An 18,172-nucleotide genomic window follows, 5' to 3' on the forward strand; every position below is an offset into this window, starting at 1 on the left:
TAGTGAATTAATTTTTTTTTATATATTAACACAAAATAAGCTTGAGAAATTTGTTTATAATATTCCTGATATATTATTACAATCATGTAATGTTATTTGTTGTTTATATTGTTAAAATTGATAGAAAATTATAAAAATATTGTATTAAATGGTGTATGAAATTATAAATATGTTTAGATTCAATAAATTAAAGAGGTAAGAAAATTAACATAATAATATGTTTTTTTATAATATATATTATTATATATGCTCACAACTTTGTGTGATATTTTATATTTTTATCTGAAACAAACTTTCTTAGGGTTATATTATAAATTATTTAAAAAATAAATTATTTAACAAACTGACATGGGCCAGAGATATTTATACTTATTGGAGAAGGATTGCTTAAATTAACATAAAAAAATTCTCCACCAACCAACTAATTATTTAATAAATATACCCATCATATTGAAGGAAAATGAATTAATTAGAACTTAATTTAAGTAGGGATGATTAGTTCATTAATGATTAAATATACTAACTAGTAAGAGATTCAGCTACATTTATATATTCACTTTGTCGTTCAAAAAAGGGAAAATGAAACAAGTGTCAATTTTCTAACCATTTTAAAATTTAGATGCAATGCACTAGTAGTTGTCACATTAACTAGTTCAACAAATAAAATTATCAATAATTTATTTAAGATAATTGGTATTTCACCAACCAACTTTGTTTTGGTTATGTTTTTTTTGATAATATTCTAACTTCAAAAACTGAAATTTAAACAAAGTATAGTATAAAAAATACTAACAAAAGTTTTTTAAACTAATGCACAACTTCTTACTTCAATTTAGATCTTCTTAATGATAATGAAACTGATTTTTGCTCTATTATACAAGACTTTTTTTTTTTCAATTGAGCCACTATATTAGGTTAATTTACTTATTATTATTATTTTAAGAAATAGAAAGTGGGTAATGGATTCCTTTTACCAATAAAGATAAATTAATGGGAAGTTGATTCCAAAATAGAAAAGAAAGTTGTGGAAGAACCTTCTTGAGTCTTCATCCGTGTACAAAAATTGATATTTTAAACCATTGAGAATGATAAGAAAATAGTTATTCTAAATTAAATGGTTGTATTAAAAAAACAATTAGGGAGAAGATTTATTTGTAATACTTTAGGATAATGTTATATTTATAGAAAGAGTATTTCCTAATAGACTAATGGTCTCATGTTCGATAGTTGAAACGAGGGTCATAATTATAAGAGTCGTGTTATAGCTCACTCAAAAGAATAAATGGAATTTAAAGTTATATTGATGTTTTTATAATAACATAACAAATAAAATATGTTCAAATTACCAGAAATGTATAATGGGCCATGGCTAACTACAATCATGATTTTACTTTGCTATAATAAGACATGCAAAAGTATCATCATGTCATGTGATAAGTATTTGAATAAATAAGCACTTGAAAGTAAAGGGAAACATGTAATAATTTTCTTTAATTATCATATCATAGATAATTCTAATACCCTTTTGTAATATGTATAGAGATTCAGATGAGAAACTAATAAATTTATGCATTTTTGTAAAAAAATAACTTCACATTCAAATGTTGAAACAATTTGGTCATCTTTAAATAACACCCCCAACAAACAATTATATAGATTATTTGTTCAATGACCAGAGACAACTGAATCTTAATAGAGTCAGAATTGAGAGATTACATTGGATCCATAAGATTGAACTCAATAGTACTGCCACCACAATATATTTGAAAAAGCAAATTTCACATAGTCAAAACAGGATACAACATCAAGAGAGACTTGAAGAAAATCACTGACCCGACGAAGACATCAAAACGTTGTACTCTTTCAAACGTCGCTGAAACTGAGATAAACGAGTTTGCAGTTGTAAGATAACTGCTGCCTTCTGAGATAGAATTTCATCTAATTGAGACACATAATCATCCAACTGATTGCCTGGTTGCTCAACTTCAACCAAAAGGTTCATCTCCTGTATAAATATAATAATGATAAACATATACTAATAATGTTCAAAAAATAATAAAAATCAAAATCAAGTTTCAGATTACATACCTCCTTAACGATATCCATTGTCTCCTCAATGTGTTTCCTATGAGCAGATACCAGCTCTTCTTCTTCCTATTAATACCAACAAATAAAAAAATTACAAGATTTTCCCACTTGAACCACTATTTTCAGTTTTAAAACATTTCAAGTAAAACCAACCTTCAACAGGGCATCAAGATCATCATCAACCTTCAGCAGCTCGGACTTCCCAGTCATAAAAGGTGGAATTACATTCTCATACATTGCCTCTGAGTAGTAAAATTCATCTTCAGTTGTTTCCACTTGATCGCTTCTTCGATCCTTGTAACTGTTTGCGTAGGAAGAATTATTACTGTGTGCCCTTCCACTAGGAACACGCTCTATTATGTTTAAAGATGGTGATGGTTCCTTCTCAATTTGTTTTGACCATCCAAATCTGGTACTCTCATAAGGAGCAGCAGTTAAATTGTCGTCAAAGACTGGAAGGGAAGCTGCTGCTGATGATGATAAGGGAAATGTCACAGAACTTCTAACATTTAATGATGAAGACAATTGATCCTTTTTGGAGTTGTTCCCCTTTGAAAGACTTTTTACTCTGAAAAATAATAAACAACCGTTTTATAGAAGACATTTTCATTACATAGAGTTTATTTATAAACAATAATTACCTATCAGCGTATCTAAGGGTGTTTAAAGTGTGTTCGCATGATCCTGCATTGGGAGAAATGCAGGAAATCATAACTGTGCGAGAATTGCCAACAAATGAATCTCTAAGAACCTCAGTCAGCTTGCTCCCTCTGAATGGGATATGTCCTTGATCATTGTCCAGAGCTCTAATGCATTCTTTCAGAGCAAGTAAGCTTTTGTTTATTTCAGCACCCTCCATCCTGAAAGATGTAACAAGTTTGTGTTCAGAAGAATATTTAAGAGATTTTAATGAATTTTCTTTTTCAAAGTTTGTTTTCAATTTGTCATAGATAATCTCTTCTAAGGGTGTCTAACTCCCCCAAACATTTATAAGTTTTGTATCCACGTCTACATACAAATAAGTTTAGAAACCAAACTTAGTAAGTGACAGCTCTGAAATTGATTGGTTATTTCACATTTAAATCCGAATACAAAAACAGAAAATTGGAAACACTTTCTTTTTGTGTTAGATGAGATCACGTTTGAAAACATAGCCTAGTCAAATAGATTCAAATAATTATCGACGGTTTCTCATATGGATCCGGATTCAGATCAATAAACATAAAGTGTTTGCAAATATCGACTAATCCCTAGAGAAGGCTAGCTCAAATCTGGTGCTTTCAAATCAAACTTGTCTTCTTGCCAAAACTACCCAGCTTAGGTTACTTAAAACCAACTAGTTAGCTAGCAGAACTGGTTGTAGGTTGATTTACTAATTGTGCCATATCTACTGGACCTAACCCTACTCACCATTTAAAGAATCTTATAAGTGAACATGTTAGTCTTCCAATGCTAGTTGATCAGAACTATAGAAAATTGTTCAATAAATTTAATGAATCAAACTCATGACAACGTTGAGAGTTGGAATAGGAAACAACAAACAATATCTTTCTGAAACAAAAATAAATAGAAATAGAAGTTGTACCTTGTTTGTTTATCATTATCAGTAGTGTCTGCACCACGTTCACTTCCAGCAAGATCAATAAATGATAATTTTCCAATATTTCGAGGAGGCTTTTTAGCATCATTCCCATCAACTAGTTTCTTGATGGCAAGTTGAAGTATAGCATGAGATCGAGAGGACTCCTCATTTGCACCAGTTGTGCCAGTACTCCTAGTGGAATTTCCTCTCTCGATCAGCTCCTTGATTACTTCTACATCAGATACTCTAAATTCTTGTAAACCCACAATGCAAACTTGTTGTTTTCCATCTTCCCTCATGCAAAGCTTCCTGCAACAAAAAAAAATTAAATCATATGTTTAAACTAAAAGCAAGTATATGTAAGGCAGCATGTCAAATTGTTAAATAACTTACTTCCTGTCATTGAGGAGGTCAAACAATTTTCCTCCATATATTTCAAAGAAACTGACAAACAACTGAAACCCTTGGTTTCTGTATTCATGGTGCATCAATCTGAAAATATCTTGGGATGCTTTGAGGGGCAGTGGCTTCATGGTATAAGTTTTTCCACTTCCTAAAACAACAAACAAGGACATTAAGTACTTCAAAATAGTCTTACAGAAATGAAGTAAACCTATCTGTAAGTTGCAAGACCAAAATGTGCATCATCGTATACTCTTTCAATCATGATGAATTACAAACCATGAAAAATGGATTAGATTGGTAATGGTTTGAATCTTTGCCTGAATTACTTGAAATCTAAACATTTATGATATATAAACAAAAGTTTTCAAGACATATAAAGAGTACCAGCAAGTTCTTTTAATTATGTTGGGGATTTTTCTGTTTTTTTATACCAATGTTTTTTCCTTGGAGGAGGGCTGGGGATGGTTAAGGCGAACTATAACCAGATTTTTCTTTTTTTTGTGATACATGTTTTTTATTGTGGGGGGTTGAGGGGAAAGGGAGGGTATAAGAGTGAAAGCTATAACCCCACTTATAATTTCAATGAGAATAAAATATCTCAAACTTCTAGATCATATTGTATTACATACTATAGGTTTAAAATGGATTTAAGCTTGTTTGAAGGTTCTATGACCACTACCTTATTTTTTGTAAAATTGAACTGACAGGTGCTACCTTAGCGGCTTTAAGCTTGTTTAAACTTTTTGTTTTCAATAAACAATCACATATCTCAAGTAGAAAGCATAAAGTAGTAAAAGCTCAGTCACTACCTGTTTGTCCATATGCAAAGCAAGTAGCTTTAGTTCGTTGGAAAATAATTGGGACTATGGGCTGTACAGTTTCTGCATAGACCTGCACAAAGAAAACGTGATACAAGTCAGTCAAGGGGAAATTTGCAGTTAAGGAGTTAAAGTAATGTTTTATACTAACTTCTTCATTTGAAACATCCTCACTGAGCACAGCATCGAAAACAAATTCATGTTTCTCCACATACTCAGTTAAATCAACCTGCAATATTCAGTCGGTTAGTATCCAGAAGCCATAAAAAAATTGATAGTATTATGACAATGGATAGTGTGGCTGAAATACAATAGCACAAACAACAGTAGGATTATATGACATAACTTTCGAATTGAAAATTTTCTAGTAGATTAAACATAAGACTATTTGTAACTAAATCTGTAAGACATCAATGTAGCACCGAATATGGTGGTAATACTAATACTAAGTTACCTTTATTTTTATAACATTTCAAATATTACAAAATATTTTATATTTAACCCAAATAAGCAAAAATAATCCACTTTTTCATGAAACAAGAAGGAAGAAAGTTAAATCTCACAAAAAAAAATGCTCCAAAATTATTGATGAGAACACACCCTAAGCGGCAAGGATCTTGCATAAAAAAAAAAATCAGGTTCCATTCCCACTAATAACACTCTGATTTAAAGGGGATCATGACTGTGAGGTCATGCTAGCCACCTCGGGACCAAACACGGGTCACAAACAAAAAATTTGTTGATGAGATGACAAGGATAATCCTAACAGATTTTGCCTTTTGACCATACATATTCAAGAAATTGCCTATTAACCAAACATATGACATTAAAAGATTCTTTATCAAACAATCACAAATTTTGCACTCACCTTGAGTTTACTTTCATGCACAGCGAGTCTATTACTGTTTGATTGTATGGTTACAATGTCTTCCTCCTTCCTTGAATTTTCCTTTCTGTTCAATGGTCTTTTACGAACCTAAATTTGGCAATCCAATCAATTATAGCACCAATGGAGGTCATATCCATCAAACATGACATTTTGTAAAATACACAGAAGATCATAGATGAAAATATACAAACAGCAAAGAAACATACCACAACTTTGATCTTAGCAACATTGGTGGGCTTCTCTTTATCATTTGAGAAGTTGTTGACAACATTAGTTTCATTTGAAATTTTGTCAACTGGGAAATATGGATCAAAATCTTCAAAATTTGCACGATGGACAGACTGGTAATGTAAAGATTCATTATACTGTTTGGGAATCTGCACATGTCAAAAGCAATTGTTACTGTAAAATAACACTTCCAGTATCAAGATGATTACATTAAATGAGAAGAAATGTATCAAAGATCAATCAATTCTCCGGAACCTTGAGCTATTGATTTTCAGGCCATTATGGATTTTCAAGGATAATCTTCATATATTATGCTTGGTATAAGGGAAAATGCAATTTGTATGACTAATTGGAAATATAATGCTTTGTCGTCTCATGGTAAAACAAACAATAAAGGGGTATGTGTTTCAGATTAGTTTGAGGATCTTCAAAACAATCCTGAGTACCTGTTTGATTAACTACATTAGACCTTAAATAAAAGGAAGATGCCTATAAAGAAACTAGTGTGCATACATCGGTTAATAGCTCTGTATCAAAGGATTGCAGGTCGAGCAATCCAGGGCTGAAATCTCCATGAGGACCACCATCATCTTCACCATTCTTCCTCATGTTAGATCTTGAACTAAAAGGTGGAATGGAAGGATCGGCAAAAAAATCATTTTCTCCTCCATAGTCATTTCCCTGATAGTTCCTCGCATATCTTGAATAAGGCCCTGCACCGTTATTACCGTACAACCCTATATCCTGCATTGAGAGATGAGATTAGCATTTATATGTATTATTATAGAAATAGAGAGAGTAAAGGTGAACCTGCAAAGGAGGGATCGAAGGGTTAGAAGGCTGAATATGGTGGAGGCCAGCCGATTGAAGCCATTTGTTGTTGAAAGATGAATCTACATAGCCGTCGGAGGAGTGCTGGCGCTGATGAGTGTGGCCGGTCGAACCGGATTTCTGAAGCTTCCTTCCGACGACATTCATCTTTCGTATCTTAATCGGAACACCGGAGATCCAACCCTGTCCGCTCGCTCACCGAATCCTAAGAAACAGTCAACTGACCTATTTAGTGTTGTACTGTAGTCTGTAGGCCCATCAACTGCCGGCTGAAGAATTAAGAAATCAACGGAAAGAAGATCAAGATGGAGCAACGGATAGAAGTAGAGAGATGAGGCTTCTTCTTCTTCTTCTTTCTTCTTGTTTGGTGGAGCGTTTTTGAATGGGATTTTTGAAACTTTTTGAAAGAGAAGCCGGGCGATATTCTGGAGGGACGCCTGTCACTCTCTCTTTCTCTCTCTAGGGTTTTTTTGATTTGATATATTTTATCTGAATTTTGTAGTGTCAATTTTATCTGTTATAATTATTATTTATTCCAAAATACTCCAATTCAAATTTATAATATTTTGTTTAGTATATTCAAATCATGTTAAGATCATTATTCACATCAATATTTTTTTTCTTCTTTTATTTAGTATTTTTATATTATTATAATTTTTTGGTCAAAACAAAAGAGTTCAATTAGAAAAATATTCAATACTATGTACATGATTTAAAAGAAAACAAATTTAATTAAAATAGAAATAAATGATTTTTACAATTACTAGAACCGTTTGAAAACCAGATAGTGTTTTTAAGAATCAATTACATTTGAATTGTTGACCTTCATTTTGAATCCTCTGACCATATCATTCTTTTAACAACAAATTTGGTGAGTAATCTTGAATAAGCAAAATAAATATCACACTTATGATATTTAAAATATTTAATCAAAATAGTATAGTGATAAGAGTCGCTTTAAGAGAGAAAACGAGTTCGATTTCATCTATAAGTACTTTGAGTTTAAGCAGGGGTCATTACTGTCGGGTGTTATGCTAGTTTTCTTTTAATTTCAAAAAAAAATGATAATCTTTAAAATAATTGAATTTTAAACAACAAATTATGTTCTTTGTCATAAAAAAATACTAAATTGTATCATGAATTTAATGTAACTCATACCATTAACATTCAAACAAAACCCTCTATTACAATATTATATTATTAATTTGTGTGATATTTCGATAATAGAACTTTGAACTGACGCTGCATTGTCGTTCTTGATTTTGTTCTTATTCTTATTCATAGAATTCACCCGATTGAATTAAAATAGCGATCTTTGCCAATTTGTAGACTAATCAAATTTTCTGACATGTTTCCATTAGTGATGATTATATTGCCATGATCATTTTAAGACCACCAAATATTTTGATTATAGATGCCTAGTTTAAAACAAAGTATATGGAAAAGCCTTACCAAGGATAATTAAAGATAAAATCGGATGCCTCCACGACGTTATTATTACGACGACATGATAGATATTTTTTAAAAAATCGATGGAGACAATCGGTAAACTAATTGATCTTTTTGAGTATCTCTGAACTCGTTAACATTAAACTTTAGTTAGGTTTAATAAACATTTTTTACTTATGTTTGTATTACTGCTCCCAAATTATTAATTTTGTTGTATTTTGAGTATCTTTGTTGACCATGTGAATAATCATATTTTTTATTTTTTTGTCATCATCATTAAAATACCCTCGTTTACCTTGTATCTCATTAATTAAAAAAAAGATGAAGTTAGATAAAATTAGACAATAAATAAGTGAACTAAATATTAGAAAATAATATTCAATCACACACTCAAACGAAAAAGAGAGATTTAGAAAAACAGCCTATTATGATCAAGATACATAATATTAAATAATACAATTACAATTTACAACTGTTTTTAGAACAAAGTAGCAATGGGCTAATTGGGTTTTCTTGTGTTTAAGAAAACCCAATAACAAATGGAATCATTATTATGTAAACTAAATAATTTGTTACAACTGTAATCACTTTGGAATATTGTAAAATAAAAATGAGAAGAGTTTTATTTTTATCTGGTAAGAAATATGTTATTAAATTAGATGATATTTTTTAAGTAAAAAGTGAATAAAAAATATGTTTTGATTAAATTTAAATAATGCTTATATTTCATAAAATAATTTTGATCATGAAATCAAAAGCCACATTATGTTATCTATATAATATTATACAAGGTGAGCTATTGGTTTTCATCTTATAATCATACTCCAACTTTATTAATTACAACTCTATTAAAACATTGTGAAAAGTTAAAAAATTGATCTTAGATTAAGAAGGTCTCATCAAACACATCAATGAAGAAGAAGTGAAGCAGTAACTTTTATTCACAAACCATTTAAATTTTAAAAAAAGGCAGTCATATTCCACAATAGATGAAGAAATTCAAAGCAGTAAATTTTCTTAGTTTAATCATAAAGATAAGATGAACGACGATTGATTAACAACCAATTAGATTTACTTACGGCTTCAACATATTTTGGTTCAACTCGAGCAACAGAAGCCGCGCCCTCTATTCCTCCTTTCTTGAGGTCTGTTATGTAGTCTCATCCCGGTTGGCCTTGCTGGTGCTGCTTTCGCTAGTTTTTTTGCTGCATCGGGTTTGGTTTTCCAATGGGTAAGCATCAAACTTTGCACAAAAGTAATAAGAACAAATACTGATGCTGCATTTTTTCAGTTCTCAGATTCTTGAACTTAAGGAAAAGGTTAACATATACATACCTATTTCATAGAAAAGCTCATTGACATTTTGAGCACTTTTTGCAGATGTTTCAAAGAAAATGAGGCCATTCTCTTTAGCATACTTCTCACCTACCTGGAACAGAAAGGATTTGTAAATTAACGCGAGAATAGATCAAATAGACTGTGCTAGAAATGAAAATGCAGTTATTTTTCTAAACAGAGAACAAACTACCAATATTGATCAAGAAAGAAGAAAAACCTCCAATTGAACTTGTCTTTTACTTTCTAAGTCAGCCTTATTTGCCACAAAAACAATAACCAGGTTTGGATTTGCTGCAAAAAATGCACAAAATATTTATCAGGAAAAGATAAACACCGAGGCTGATCTTCCCATCTATAAAATATAAAACAGATTTTACTTTGTCTTTGTAGTTCTTGGACCCATTTTTTGCCTCGTTCAAACGAATCCTGTGATCAATAGCATTATAATCAAATATCAAACCTAGATAAACAAAACATTGTCCCCATATGAATATAACATACCATGCTTGTTATATCATAAACCACCACAGCTGAAGCTGCACCACGATAGTACATTGGCGCTAAGCTATAGTACCGTTCTTGTCCCGCTGTGTCCCAAATATCAAACTTTATAGTAGCTTCATTTAATGATAAGACCTGAGTAAAAAAAGCTGCTCCAATGGTTGATTCCTGCAGAAAATAAAACTATTATATATGAATCATGCAAAATTATGATAAGAGAAAAACAAACTAGTCTTGAAAACAAAACCTGGTACTCATAAAATTGGCCTTTTACAAATCTTAGCACCAAGCTGGTTTTCCCAGTACCCATATCTCCAAGTAATACCTGGAGAAAACCATAAGAAATTCAAACTATGGATGAACATTTTCTGAATCATTTATACTAACATGCAAAGTTATGAGGTGAAGATCCTTCAGATCAAATCAAAATACACCAAATGTCCAAGAAATGAATTAGGCTAATAATTCACTATCTAATATCTATGTTCTGTATTCTGGATCCTCCATGAAAGGTAACATAAGCTAATTCAGAAGCAATATGTAGCTAGTTATTAAAGTAAGGCATGATTACAGCTACATAAATCATTTGAACCAATCATGAAATGTTTTGCAGTTTCCTTCATCTATGATTCTATTCGATCTGAGTTTGTTCACTTGTGTGCAATTTAAGATTCAATAAAGAACTAGATACTGGAAAACATAGACTCCATAGTATGAAGCTAAGACATTCAACAGGTTCAATTTGATTATGCAGAGAGATCTGCTTATGAATTGTAGCGATAATTTGAAAGTATAAAGTTGTATTAAAACAAACCTATGCATATTTCCGTGAACAAAAGGAAGACGTACCTACCAGCTTCGCCTGGATGTTCTTGTTGCCGGTTCTCGCCATTTCAGTTGAGTTGAGAGAGAAAGTGATATTGGATCAGATGATGATGATAAAGATATTCAATGAATTATTTTAGGTTTTGAAGATTAGAATGGAGTTCAGAAGGAGCGAAGGACCGTTAGGTTTTCTCTATTGACTGGTAAGTTGGCAGCCTTCTTTCTTTCTTCTCTCCAATAGGATAATTGTTTCTGTTTTAAAAAATAATTAAATAAATTTATTCAAAATTACTTATAAATTTTAACATTACTTTTTAATTTCTTAAACTATTTTCTATCTATTTATTTATAAATAAAAGACAAACTTATATTTATTTATTTTCATTTTTATTCATAATTTTCTTGTTACTTTTTTAACTTCATTCCAACTCAAATTTATGGAACCGTAATTCTGAAGAGAGGTCTACGTTATTAAGTCTATCATTTTATCCCACTATGAATTTTTTGTTTTTTAGTGTATTAAAATGATTTTATCTCTTAATTTTCTATTTTTTCCAATTTAATTAACTATTTATTTAAAAAAATCTTAAATAATAATGTTTATACACTTTGATTTATCAATAATTTTTCTTTTAAAATCGTCATTTTTTTCAAGGTCACCGTAATTATAATTTCTAAATGAATTTGTACAAAGGTGATGCTAACGTTACAAAAAAGAAAATACATTTTTAATGGAAATGAATTCCAGTTCACTTATTTTATATTATGTTTTTAGTTTTAAAAATTTTCATTTTTTATATTGAATGTCATTCATTATTATATTAAGAGATTGTTAATTTTCTTGACACGGGTCATGTAGAACTTGATTCCAATAAAATCTTTGAAATTTTATTTGAATTATTATGTTCTTAAATTTTATGTCCAACCATTAAAATAACTTTATCTTTAATTTAACTATATTTGATATGTAACTGAAAAATATGTATATGTGTGTCAATAAGCTATTTGTGAAATAAAGTGTGATATCAGTCAAACACACTTATCTTATTTTAAAAGCACTTAAAAGTATCTATATCACAATTCACAATTGTCTTTTTTCTAAAAAATATATTTAGGTACGAAGAAGATAAAAAAAATAAAAGGATAAACATCACTTTACAAATAGTTTATTATTATTATTATTATTATTTTGTCTGTAACAAGATATTCTATAAAAAGTCATATTGTATTAAAGCTTTAGAAAATGTGATAATCTATATTAAGGATGAATTAACCAATAAGAATATGTATTAAAGTATATTATACGATAAAGTCACTTGATGGTTACGTGTTATACTGTGTTTTTAACTATTTTATCATAAATTTTGTTAGAATATTTGGATGACGCGTCTATTGATTAATGGTTTATTAAATTATTACCAGCTAAAGCTTGTTTAGTATTGGATTAAATGAAATGATTAATAATAACATTAATTTGAATTTAAAAAATAGAATTGCCCTCATAAAAAATTTATAGGAATAAAAAGATAAAAGTGATTTGAGTAATTTAATTATTTTTTCTCTTTTTTCTACATCACACATTTGCAAGAAATATTGATTTCTTTATGATCGTATATTGTTATTTTATTTTTTTTAATAGAATATTATAAATTAAGGTATTTTGATTTTTGATAGATGATAAATTAAAAAAAAAAGTATTATGATTAATTATTGTAGAATTTATTGCAATAAGTAAAGACGATATCTCAATTGTTTTTGCTTTACAAATGAATGACTACTATTTGAGTTTAGAATTTAGAATTTTTTATTAAAACTGCGAACTCACACATTTAACTATGCGCAGAACTTACCTCATGACGGGCTCGAACCCAAGAACTTAGGGTTAGTATCCACATCTTATTGACGCTAGGCTAGAAGAGGAGATTATTCCGGTTATCTTATGATAAATCATTTGACTCAAAACAACCGTAAAACATTCAGTGATCACGGTCAATCAATATATTTACTCCACAACACTATTATATGACGATAAAGGAGGTCTCTTCGGAAAAATCGGTAGAGACATACGGTAAATCTATTAATTTCTTGAGAATTTCCGAGCTTGTTAATGCTATTTTCTTTTGTTGATAAATTTTTTTTTATTTATATATTTAATATTGTTAACAAATTATTAATCTCATTGTGTTTGATTATGTTTAGTGACATTTTTGTACACTAATTGGTGATTTTCATATATATCATATTATATGGACTTACAAACAAAAATTATATTAATTAATTTTTATTTTTTTATAATTGTTTTTTTTTTAAGATTAATATTATTTTTTGGGGGGATAATATCATTAAATTTATGAAGTGTATCTAAAATCATGAATTATTTAGGTGTATCAGGAAAATATATAAAATTATATTTCATTAAATGATGAATAAAAAATATTTTACCTTTAAAAATAAAAACTATTTGTCATCTAACCTTATATTTTCGGCTTTAACTAACTTAATATGCCAAAATAGAATTGTTATTTTATGTTTAAAATATATTATATTATTATTGGGCGATTTTAAATCCAATATTCTTACTAGAAAATATGTTGATATTTAAGTATAAGTTAAAATTATCAATTATAATCGTTTCCAATTAGAAAGGTCTCATTTTAGAATAGTAGTTTAGTGTGTACGGATATTTGTATCACTTGCTCTAATTTTATTATTTCTTTTCAAACACTAATAATAATAAATAAATATATAATAATATATTTATTTATTATTTATAATTTATAATTTTTTTTATAACAATATAAAATTTTAATATATTATATATAAAAAATAATCTTATATAATTTTATCATATACTTTTATTTTCTTAGAGATATGTTTCTAGACCGAATTAGAACATCCCGGACGGTGGATGGATAGTCGCTTCTATTGTTATCCCTATTCTAATATTCTTATACTATTTAATTACGGACACATTATTTTAAATTAAAAATTAATCAATGACTCATATATTATAAGTTGACCTGTCACAATCAGGTTAAATGTGTGACCTACATAATATATATTTTTTAAATATATTTAAAATTATTGTAGTAAAATACAACCACCCAAAAAAAATTTCAAAACATGAAAAATAATTTTCTAAAATGTTGAAAATTCAAATAAGAAAAGTCTCTTATTCTCTTCATTTCAATTTAAAGTTATAATCTATTTTCTTCAATTTTAAAAAGATAATCTGCCATTTAAAAGTACAGTATTAAATTAATTATTTCTCAAGTAAGTTTTGTTTGAGATTAATATTTAGTTAGTTTTGAAATATTTGAAACTGGAGTGTTGTTAAATGAAAAAAAGGTTATTAAATTAATTAATATATATAATTAAAGTATATTTTATAATATTAATTTATTTTATAATGTATTAAAAAACAAATATATATATTAAAGTTTAAATAGACAAAAATAAAAAATAGAAGAATAAATATACAATTTAAAGACACGCTTAGAATTTACGCTTCCACAATAAGCTAGCTTTATACATACCCTCCAACTAATTAAAATATATAAAAAAAAATGCTCAGTTTCACATAGACAATTAAGATGGCTTTATTCCCACCCCATTGACGCCACGTCATCCACGTGACATCAAAATATTTATAAAAAACTTTATTTATTTATTTATTATTATTTTTTTATTTCCAGCACATATATACATAACTAAATAAATAATGAGTTATATGATTTTATACATCAGAGACTGTTTTGTTTTAAAAAATAATATTTAATAAAAAAAAGTATTTTCATTTCTCAAAGAGCAGTGACAGGAGAGATAATTAATTTGTTAAATTATAATATCTTTTATTTAAATTTTATAAAATAAAATAGTATTAGATAAATTTTATAAAATATGATATATAATTTTTTGGTTAAAAAATATATTATCAAACTCAAAATTGAATGATAAATTTTTAATATAAAATAATAATTTAATAAAATTTATGGGTATTAGTTTTTATTGAACCACCTCTAATATCTCAATGACTCTACTTACCTTAGTGAGTTTTAAATATTATTGATATTAATAATATCTATGTTCTTATTTAAAATGATGTGTTTTTAAAAAATGTATGCAAATTATTTTAAAAACTAAATTCAGTAAAAATATTTAAATTATTAATATTCAAGTGAATGGTATATTTTAAATTTATTAGTTACTATAGATAAAAACAGACACATTACATTTTATGAAAAAAAGAAAAAAGGCCTAATTGTTTTGTTAGACTCAAACTTGTATTGTACTTAATAAACATGGCTCAAACTTTATATTATGTCATAGGAATTCAACTTTCATCATTTTAGTTATTTAAGATATCTCACAAATAAATAAATGACCATCTTCATATTTTAACATAATTGTTTCACTTTCTTAGTTAATTTATCACTTCTTTACCAACAAAATAATAATTCTATATTTTCAATATATTTTCACATATTACATATATTTTTAAATTATTCAAATCATATTCGACAATTTTAAACGTTTATATCTCAAAAAAATATTTAATTTAAATTATAATACGTCAAATTCGGTATACTGTACACAATATTATATCATTATAAAGATATTTAAAAAATAAATTCAAAATTTATTAAATCTTTTTTTAGTTGCACATTTTTGTAGTTAGCTAAACCAATTTTAATAAATTAGAATAAGTAAATATAAAAAAAAAATAATTAAAAAATATACTTCTCTCAAAATATTCAGGTCTCATCTAATAAAATTAATCAAAGTTGGAACGTTAGACAAAAATTGTTCCCAAAAAACATACCAATTATTATCCAAAACAAAATTGAAAAGTATTAGGAAGGTATGCTAGGGTTTGTAGTATAAGGGTAAATTAATTATTTGAGTATAAATAAAAGGGCAAGTTTAACCTATTTCCAGTCAAGAGTCAGATTGATCATGCTTTTAAAGATCAAACATTTGGACTCACGCGATTTCACGAAGCCGCCGGCCTGCCTGGCTTCCTCACGATTTGACTAAACGCTCGCACTTTCCTTTGAAAATTCATCTCACCAGAATTGTATGTAAACCAGAAGCCTAATATAATTGCATCGCCGATCCGTCATTTGCATCATCAATCTCTCTCCTCCACCGATTCCTTGATATGAACACGATGAAATCGACGACTCTTCCCGTTATTGGCTTCCTTTTGCTTGCGATTTGCCGATTTGTCGCCGGTCAGTCGATCGCTCCATCGCCTGCTCCTTCTGGTCCTTCCAGCGACGGTAAGTCTCTGAAATAAAGTAGAATCTGTTGTTCATTGCGTAGTAATTTACAATTTTCTTTTGTTTGTTTGTTTGTTTGTGTGTTGAATTTGGGGAAATGCAGGATCATCGATTGATCAAGGAATTGCTTATGTTCTTCTGTTTATCGCATTGGCTTTGACATACTTTGTTCACTAAACGGATCTGAATTTGATTTGTATTTCCAGTGTTTTTGAAGTTCTTTCTTCCTCTGGTTTACAAATGGATTCAGAATTTAGGGTTTAGTAATTATATTATTTACTGTCGAATGTATATCTGGGGTTTACATTTTTACGGTATGAAAATTCTGAGCTGAAACTCATTATTTAATTTTTTTTTATATACAATATTTGATGGATTGGATGAATGAATTGGGTACTTGGTCAGTTTGTTTGGTTTATTAATTAGAATGTAATTGATTTTAGTATAAACTAATGACTCAATAACATTGTTGTTAATTGAATAATTCAATTGTTAGGTCACGTTGAGTTGATTTGATTTGAAATATAAATATGATGAAATGTAGAGATTTGAATAGGTAAGGGTTAAGCTTATGTATATATCTGTAACCGAGGATCCTCCTATATGCATCTCACCATTGCAAAAGAAAGAAGTCAATTTAACATCTATAAGACACCTCCCAAGATAATACATCTATTTTCATTCGTTTAGTGTCCACCAATAACACTCAAACTAAAAAATAAATTTTCTAAAAAACAACTTTTTTAAGATATATTAGACTCTCGCAACTTCTCCCGACATAAATCGTATAGAAACAACTTAGCAAACATATTGTAACATGAAAATAATATGTCTGGTTAATATCCTGCCTAGATAGTGTCAACTCTTTATGCCCATCATTATCAATACCTTACCATGTTAAAAGAATTTCTCGTTAGGTTCAACCTCCTTTTATATTAGATGTTCGTAGCAAAATCGTTAGTCCAATAATCGAACATGTCATTATGTCATTAACCGTGACATTCCTCTATATTATAATAGAGGCGAACTTAGAGAACAACACAACCTGACACTTAACCCCTACCAAGCATTATCCCATAAGCTAATTATGACCTCACTTTCCATAGTGAATCTAGAGTTCTCGATAAATTATTTTATAAGAAATATATATCAATATGAATGTTGTAGTCGGGTAATTAAATATATTTTTAGATTGAACTATCATATCATTCAAGATTGTTTTTAATCCATCATCAAATCCAACTATAATGAAAATATATCTTGAGAAAAGATTTTTATTAAAAGAAATAAAATTTTGAATATTTAGACCCTGATTCCTGTTACCCCTTATTTCGACTTGCCAAATTACCGAACTTGAAATTAAAAGATCATTCTCTCCAACTTTAGCCCACAAACATTTGGGGATAACAAATATAAATTAATGAGGCCAACAAAACTTTTGATGAGAATTAGACTGTACTTTTGAGATCATTTTGTTTTTTAGATTGATAACATTAACATTTACATTTCCATCTTAATGTTTTTCTATAATACACATCAAGTTGTTTTAGGGACCTCTCTCTTTAGAGCTACGCGTATTGTGAATCATACTGGTCAATGAATTTGTTATACTTTTTATATTTACAAAATTCCAATAAGCATTCATCAGATAAAACATGGGAGGAAATTAATTCTTTTTGCTAAAGATTTTTCCCATTTATTAATTTAAAATAATATATATATAATATATATATATATATATATATATATATATTTTTTTTTAATTTTCAAATATCATTTTCATCGACTCCATCGTCACATTTCAATTAATTAATCAAAATATTAAAATAATCTTAATTTATTTAAAAATATATTTTATCATTATATATTAATATCATTTTAAGTTTCTTATTTTATTTTTCTTTCAAAATCAACAACAATCAATTTTTTTAAACAA

At 28.4% G+C, this 18,172-nt stretch overlaps 2 protein-coding genes and 1 long non-coding RNA gene across 4 annotated transcripts; 1 reads left to right on the top strand and 2 right to left on the bottom strand.

Annotated features, from left to right (window-relative positions):
• Window positions 1–1,582: 1,582 nt before the first annotated feature.
• LOC124931824 (kinesin-like protein KIN-13B) lies at window positions 1,583–7,321 on the bottom strand. The gene is made up of 12 exons (XM_047472397.1): window positions 6,821–7,321; window positions 6,524–6,754; window positions 5,989–6,159; window positions 5,762–5,869; window positions 5,045–5,122; window positions 4,885–4,966; window positions 4,064–4,223; window positions 3,674–3,979; window positions 2,730–2,948; window positions 2,242–2,656; window positions 2,089–2,154; window positions 1,583–2,005 (listed from the first exon to the last, which is right to left on the bottom strand). Exons 1-12 carry the CDS (start codon window positions 6,986–6,988, stop codon window positions 1,826–1,828), a joined length of 2,184 nt encoding a protein of 727 aa, XP_047328353.1. The 5' UTR covers window positions 6,989–7,321; the 3' UTR covers window positions 1,583–1,825.
• Window positions 7,322–9,202: 1,881 nt separating this feature from the next.
• On the bottom strand, window positions 9,203–11,121 carry LOC124931485 (ras-related protein RHN1-like). Of its 2 annotated transcripts, none has more exons than XM_047471963.1 (7): window positions 10,983–11,121; window positions 10,377–10,454; window positions 10,130–10,297; window positions 10,006–10,054; window positions 9,846–9,919; window positions 9,626–9,719; window positions 9,203–9,495 (listed from the first exon to the last, which is right to left on the bottom strand). In XM_047471963.1, the coding sequence occupies exons 1-7, from the start codon at window positions 11,019–11,021 to the stop codon at window positions 9,389–9,391; spliced, it is 609 nt and encodes a 202-aa protein (XP_047327919.1). In that variant the 5' UTR covers window positions 11,022–11,121; the 3' UTR covers window positions 9,203–9,388. The 2 variants fall into 2 exon arrangements, with proteins under 2 accessions (XP_047327919.1, XP_047327920.1); XM_047471964.1 differs by having other exon boundaries at window positions 10,979–11,103.
• A 4,787-nt stretch (window positions 11,122–15,908) lies between these two features.
• Window positions 15,909–16,640, top strand: LOC124932637. Its single transcript, XR_007098770.1, has 2 exons — window positions 15,909–16,236; window positions 16,340–16,640. It is a non-coding gene; the product is annotated as an uncharacterized LOC124932637 (long non-coding RNA).
• Window positions 16,641–18,172: the final 1,532 nt, after the last annotated feature.

Source organism: Impatiens glandulifera, chromosome 3, assembly GCF_907164915.1.
Source record: "Impatiens glandulifera chromosome 3, dImpGla2.1, whole genome shotgun sequence".
In the NCBI taxonomy this organism is placed as follows: Eukaryota; Viridiplantae; Streptophyta; class Magnoliopsida; order Ericales; family Balsaminaceae; genus Impatiens; species Impatiens glandulifera.